The following is a 7,333-nucleotide window of genomic DNA, read 5'->3' as shown; positions in this document are numbered from 1 at the left end:
AACATTTAGTTAAAGTTAAAGGTTAATAATTAATTAAGCAAACAATAATCTCCTGTTGCATTTAAGTTAATCAAAGTTATATGTCTATGCAGGACTACTTGATCTGTGACCATGTCAGGATAAAGAACCAAGAATCAGGTACCAGATTTGGAAGAGTTTATAATTTATGTCAGTAATCCAAAATAGGAGTATGTGCTCTCAGTTTAACATTAGGGTACTATGTAAAGATTCTACATATTAAATGGCAGCAACTACAACAAAAATGTGTTATATCCCTAGAGAGATTATAGGATCTGAATCTTTTGTTTTCTTGAAATTCATGAATCAAATATTCCAATAAAAAAAAAATTATAGGTTGAAAATAACAAATCTGTTCAAATTCAAACAATCTCTCTTTCAAAATGAAAAGCTAGTCATTTAATTCCCTTCCAATAACCATTATTTACTGAAAAATCTTTATTCTTCAAATGAAAAATGAAAGCGTTGATCCATCATTGCTTTCCATTATGATTGTCAATTGTTTCCATCACAGTTGGAGTGCAAAGAGACAATTTTATAGCCAATGACTGATAGGCACTTCCGTTCCACCTATCAATAAAATGCAAAGTGTTCTGTAAACTCAGCATTCTCTGGAGAGACAGACAATTCTTTTTCAGCTTGCCTCTTTCATTATGTCTTTTACAGTGAAGGGATCTGGGATCTCCATAGTAAACAATATTTATTTTCAGTTCGACCTGCACTGTTACTGTGGTCAAACACCCTTGATAGTACTTTTACCTATCATTTCAACAAACTATCATCTTATTATCACCATAATAACGATCCTTCAAACCACTTTTATTTGCACTGTGGTTATGATGATAGCCCCAATATAATGAAGAATATGTATATGTACTGGGTAATCCTCCTATTCTCTTTAGAGAAGTGGACAGATTTTTGCCTACATCCACAATGTGGATGTAATACATCCATGATGTGGATGTAGGCGAAATCTTTTCCACTTTTCTAAAGAGAATAGTAATCTTCCCTTTTACACCATGAAAGACCTGGCTACCTTAAACTGGATGTTTTCTTTAGTTTCCTATCAATTTGTATGTAAGATTCATCTTTTATATGCAGAAAATTTTGTCAAAAATCGTATAAATTATTGGCAAATCAGGAGAGTAGACAGGTATGTAATTATGACCTAACATTGCACATAATTTTATTATTCCAGGTTACATTTATACTGAAATTAACATTATAATGACCATCATCAATCATTATTAAGTACATATCAATACATAGGAATTGGAAATATGTCAATTTATATAATATATTGCCTCTTTTGGAAACTTTCAACATAATTGCCACTAGCTACAGATCATAAAACTCATTGTAGCTTAATCACTGGTCAGGAAAAAAAAATCTAAACCAGTTAGTTACAGACCTGCAGCTACTTAACGTTTTAAATATTTTCTTTGTAATACTGTATACAGGGAAATTTTTGCCCCCCGTTTTATTTTCCCCCTTTCGCCCTACTCAGGGGTGGGTGAATTTAAAACGGGGCAAATTCAAAGAATATGGTATAATTTATAATTTCTTAAACAGAATTGTGACTGGCCAAATTTAAAATGGGGCAAAATTGCTTGCAAAAGTGAATGGGCGAAAATAACATGGGGCGAAAATAACCCTATATGCAGTAATTAAAGAAAATGTTTAAAACATCAAATACCCTTGCTACTCTGCTATAGTCAATTACTAAAACAAATCTATTAGTAATTTCTTTTATTATAATATGCTTACGCAGCACAGTTAAGGCTGCAGTAAGGAGGCGGGGCCTAATTTATACGGGAAATGCTTACTGTCTATGACATCACACAAAAATATAAGTTCTTCAAATTACCACAAAATGAAGTGATTTGCTATTTTAAACTGTTGAATAGCTTTAAACTACATCAATACTAACTAGTGCATGCATTATTGTCATTGGTTACATCCCACACAGCAATATATAAACAATTCACTGATTGCAATGCACTTGTCAATGTGATGTCATATCGTAAAATTTGACGCAATTTGTATGCAGTGAGAGGCGGATCAAGTTATATTTATACAATGAAAAATGTATTTTATAATAAAATAAAATATAAATTATAGATATATAAGAGGCCATTAACTTGGATGCGATGTCAATTTTATGATTTTATTCATATACTTCCTGTATATTCCCTAGACAAGCAATACTGTCGTATTCATTGAAAGGTAATAGATAAGTCGTAATAAATCGATATATTGCAAGGGCATACCCTCAATGAATTATGACAAGCTTTTACACATAAACTCAAAAGTATGAAGATATTTGAAAAGTGCTGCGAACCTGTTGAAATCTTGCAAATGAATTAATTATATTTATATTTAATGTACTTGACCAGCAAAATATTCAACATACGGTCTAACAAATGTAATTTTAGCAATTAGATAGTAGAATATAGGTTCACAGCACTTTTCACAAACTACAAAGAGTGTTGAAAATAATTATGTGTTAAACTTAGATTTTTAACTTGGTTATGCCCTTGCAATATTAGAATTTATAGATGACCTCAATACTTCAGGCATATTTGCTAAAATCACGTGACTGCCACATCACGTGATAAGTCTAAATAAGAAATCTAATCGTCCTCAACATGTAGTTTTCAACCACATTGAATTTGTCCGATAATAGTAAAGTCCTAAAAAGAAATGCCCATCCTTGTAAAGAATGTATTTTCTATCTAAAAAATTCGCCGATATTTCCATTTGGCACCTTAACTGTACTGCGTATGTGAGTCTTGCTTTTTTTAAAATTAATATTACTGTTAATTATCTTAGTGCAAGTACTTACTACTTATCAATAAAAAGTCCATCTTGATCCATTAAGCCAAGTTTTTTTCCCTTCAGTTTCAAATTATAGCTGGGACTTGCCAGTATATGAATGACTTGAATTTATTATTCAATATAAATTATTTCAAATTTGAAAGAAACAGAACTGAATTTGAAAGAAAGATTTTCTAAGCTAGAATCCTGTTAGCAAATCATTGTGGGATAAAATTTGTCTTTTGATGGTATATGCCAACAAGGGGATGTTAATGCTTTTTGATATTTGATAATAATAAAATGGAAGCACTCTGGTAAATACAAATACAATATGCATAATATTTTGAATTACAGAACACCTTACATACCAATTTAAAAAATAAATTAATTTTCTATACAAATAAAGATTACATTACTAACAATTAACTATTCAAAAATATTACATATTAATATATATTAAAAATTTTCAAAGTTCCAGAGTGGGTTTTTTCAATGATTGTTAGCAGAGAACACTTTAAAGAGCAATCTAAAGTTTATGCAATAAAAATTAATTTCAATAATTTCAAAGGAGGGAACAACATGGCATTTAAATGTATTGAACATGAAAGTCATATTTTGCTCATCTTTAATCTCTTGATAATGACACAAATAATGAGCAGCAATAGGCAGAATTCAGCTACATCACTACTCAAATAAATGCTGTTATGCAACAGAGAAAGACGTATTTACCTGAATGCTTTGAAAAATGATTTGTCTACACATTTCATATTAAATATTTGCTCAATATCTGAGACTTTAATAAGAATGTCACTTAGCAATATGACTTCAATAAGGTTACACTTTGGCAGACATGATCGTCTAAGCATTTGCTGCAACTAATGAGAATACTACATTTTCCAATTCCAAAAACGATCCTAAATATAAACATCAAAATTCTAATCTGAAAATCATTTTAGAGGACCTCACAAATTTGACCATGCAGATAAGATCAATAAAATATCAGCTTTGATTACATGTTTATAATTCATAATTTTCACACTGAGTGCAACATAACATACAGAAATGACAAATTAACAAGATTTAAGCTTGCTTAAATCAAGCCTCCAATCTGCTTTCTGCATTTAGTACAAACACTGTGTGTTCTCCAAGGCAATTAGTTCTTGGCAACAACAAACATTGCAATACACAATTCCTGAACCTTCCAGATTTCTCTTTGGCTAAACTGGAATAAAGACTGCAAGCTTTTCCCTATTATTTTCATCTGCTTTATCAGACAAAAATACAAACACAAAAACAAACAAACAGAAATAAAAGAAAAACAGATTTGATTGCACTAAATATCATATACAATTTGTCATATCATCTGAAGCACTAATTACTGGAATCTTAAAGACTTTGCATTGTTTATCTTTTTTATCACCTAAAAGTGCATGCATTCATCTGCTTAAATCAAATTTAAAGACTATAGTTTATCCCTATGAAAAGTGCATTTTTCTATGTCTCAATAGACCTCTATACCAGGTACATTGTATATGACATAACCAGTGCTACTCTAGCTCTCAAAACATTCCACGTAAACCCTGTACATCTTACTGAGTTGAGACATCTGAAGTTAACAAGATATATAAAATCTGCATGTTTATATTTCACTGATCGAATTACAATGTTCCTAGTCAAAACAATCGATGAATTGGAAAAAAAAAAAAAAAGAAAACATTTTTACACACTGGGTTTTAAACTGAAGATATTGATGTCAAAAGCAGTCAGCTCATTAAACTGATTGGAGGTTTTTTTTCCACAGTGCAACAAAATTGTTTACAACAAAAACTGCACTGCATTTTTTCTTTATGAAACAAATCATAATAAATTTCTTTAAAAAAGCTCTGTAGTTTTATTGTTGTCATCTTTTAAATGTCTTGAAAGTGTACATAGACAGAACACTTTTCTGGTATCTATTACACAGTTCACAATGACATATATATGTTGCAACTTGGTCACAGGTCACTGCATATCTCAAAACTTCACAAAGCATCTCAGCATATAACATGTACATGCAATATGAGAACATACTTTTTATTAGAGATCTGTTTCTATTTCGCCTGTCTAAATAAAATAGAAAATCAATTCCATTTTCAATATCTGCGAATTTTATTTTGTTAACAACTTATTGCCCATTTCATGTACTTTGAGACAACTGAATAAATTCTTGAACATGTCAAGATCTCATCTGGGTTTGTTTATTATAGATGCTCAAATTTGCCAAAATGGCAACTGGTTTTTTTTTATTCGATCAAAATAAGTAAAATTTTTACAGCCATCCAAATATCTTACTGTATTGCAATATATACATATTTTGTACCCTCAACTTCCTCATGCCATAGAGATAACACCTTTATCATCTATAATATTTTCAAAACAGTATTTGCCTTACACAATATATCATAGTATACATGTATTAACCCCCCCTTTTCCCCCAAACCTCCTCCCCTATTTATCATTACTATTCACAAGATTATTAAAGGATTATTTACCATGCTCATCATCAATATCCACTTTGTATGGTTTACCATTTTGATCTATTCCCACCTCATGAACAACAATAGCTGGGGTGACCTGGAATTTGCTCCTAAACCCTCCACTTCCATGCACTAAATTTCCACCCTCCTCCTCTCCACTTCCAGGTGTGGAAGTGGATAACAAAGTGGAACTCTCTGTGTCTTCCACATGAGTCTCATTATCTCCACTGCCAATCACTGTTTCTCTGTTCAATCCTTTATCTCCATTTTCACTTGACTCCATGACTAAACAAGGAAATTACGCAATATTTTTTTTTCTAAAGAGAAGTCATCCGATCTCCCACACAATAAAATAAAGTCTTTCTTCATAAAAAAATCTCTTCGATTTTTAAAACCATAGATCAATACCAGGCAACACAAAACTGCCCCCCAAAAACTGAAATAAGTGTCCCACTTTTATCTAATATTATCGCAATGAGACACCTGAGGGTTTGTGACCACTGTGTATCAATCAGCTATCTCGCTGATGCACAAAATCTCCAACCAAACACAACTCAAAAAAGAAAAAACAAAACAAAACAGGATTTAACTGCCAAATACTGCTATTTTCCACCCATTTTTTCTTTCAGCACATACAGTCTCATATTTAATTACACTGTGCCACTCTGATGACAATAGTTTATGACGAAGTGCAAAAACATGTTGATTTTTCAGCATTTTGTCGTTATTGATTTGTATGCGAGGAATTTTTTTTTTTGGAAGAGTCTTACAAAGAATGATATACAGGTAACAGTTTCTTTGTGATCATAAATATTCTCAATCCTGCAGAATAAGATATTGCCCGTTTGTAAACATCTTACATCCACACAAGGAATTCTTCTTAGAGACTAACTATATATTCAGCAAATACATGGTTAAATATCAATACTGCAATCTCTAATCCCCCTCTTTGAAACAACAGCCATTAAAAAACATCCTCTTCTCTGTGTTAAATATCCATGTGAGAGTTCATTATCCTACAATCAGATGTTTAACCCTGCTTCGAAAAAGTGTCGGGAAAAAGTATATATTTTCAATGACTTTCTTCCGAGTTAATCTTTTGTGTATTGATCCATTAATGCCGCAAACACTTCTTGTAAGCTCTTCTTCCTCTTAAATCTTTGGCTCTCCACAAAATTTTCATCAAGGAGTCTCAGGTGAGAAAACAATTACCTCATCACCTTCTCGCAATTTACATATGATGTTTTCAATTATCTACAGCAATATAGTATGCCAGTTAAATTTTTAAAATTAACAATAGAAACAGTTTTTTTTCCCTCCCTTCCTCCTCTTTTTTTTTACCATCCCTTACACAATGCAAATATATTTCCTACTCTAGTTCAGGCAAAAGATTGTGATAAGAGTAAAATATAATTGCATCAAAAGTTTGCATCTCGCATCAGTCAGGAGAAAATCTCGAGCAGCCAGTTCCTAAGTCATAAACAGAGAGACTCTGCTTCCTCAACGAGACAATTATTGCTTATAAAATATCCTTCCTGAACATTGATAATAAATATCATAGCCTGCACAACAAAGTTAAAAACATAACTCAATCAGTGTCTCCATCAATACATGCATCAAATTGCTCTAATATGCAGTGAAATATTGTTTTTATAAAAAGTTTCTATCCATGCAATAAAGATAAAAATGCATAGTAAATTGTCTCAATCATAAATTTCATTTGAATTATTTTAGTTTTTGTTAAATTTCTCTTACAAATATGCAGTTTTAACTTCATATATCATACTATTGTTAGATGTAGGTATCTTTTGTCCAAACAGACACGCTATCTGTGAATCAAGGGGGAAAAAAACCCACACCAAATACTAACAGCAATAATAAAGATGTTCTTTCCTGATTACACCAATGTAATCAAAACAGAAAAACCTTAGCTACCAAATTATGTCGTAGAAAAAAGTCGGATTGCCATCCTAGTCTTTCAT

At 31.5% G+C, this 7,333-nt stretch overlaps 1 protein-coding gene across 1 annotated transcript in view; it reads right to left on the bottom strand.

Annotated features, from left to right (window-relative positions):
• The window catches only part of LOC133175526 (solute carrier family 12 member 4-like), a 40,507-nt gene extending 33,878 nt beyond the window's left edge, over positions 1–6,629 (bottom strand). The window contains exon 1 of the mRNA XM_061310642.1: positions 5,367–6,629. Within this exon, the coding sequence (XP_061166626.1) occupies positions 5,367–5,634 (268 nt within the window). The 5' untranslated portion in view covers positions 5,635–6,629. The remainder of the gene's footprint in view (positions 1–5,366) is intronic.
• Between the last annotated feature and the right edge of the window lie 704 nt (positions 6,630–7,333).

The sequence above is a fragment of the Saccostrea echinata genome, unplaced genomic scaffold (genome assembly GCF_033153115.1).
Source record: "Saccostrea echinata isolate AGI-Se365-2 ecotype Australia unplaced genomic scaffold, CSIRO_AGI_Sech_v1 ptg000062l, whole genome shotgun sequence".
Classification (NCBI taxonomy): Eukaryota; Metazoa; Mollusca; class Bivalvia; order Ostreida; family Ostreidae; genus Saccostrea; species Saccostrea echinata.
Note: the sequence above shows the minus strand (reverse complement) of the source record. Positions and strands in the feature narration are given on the sequence as shown.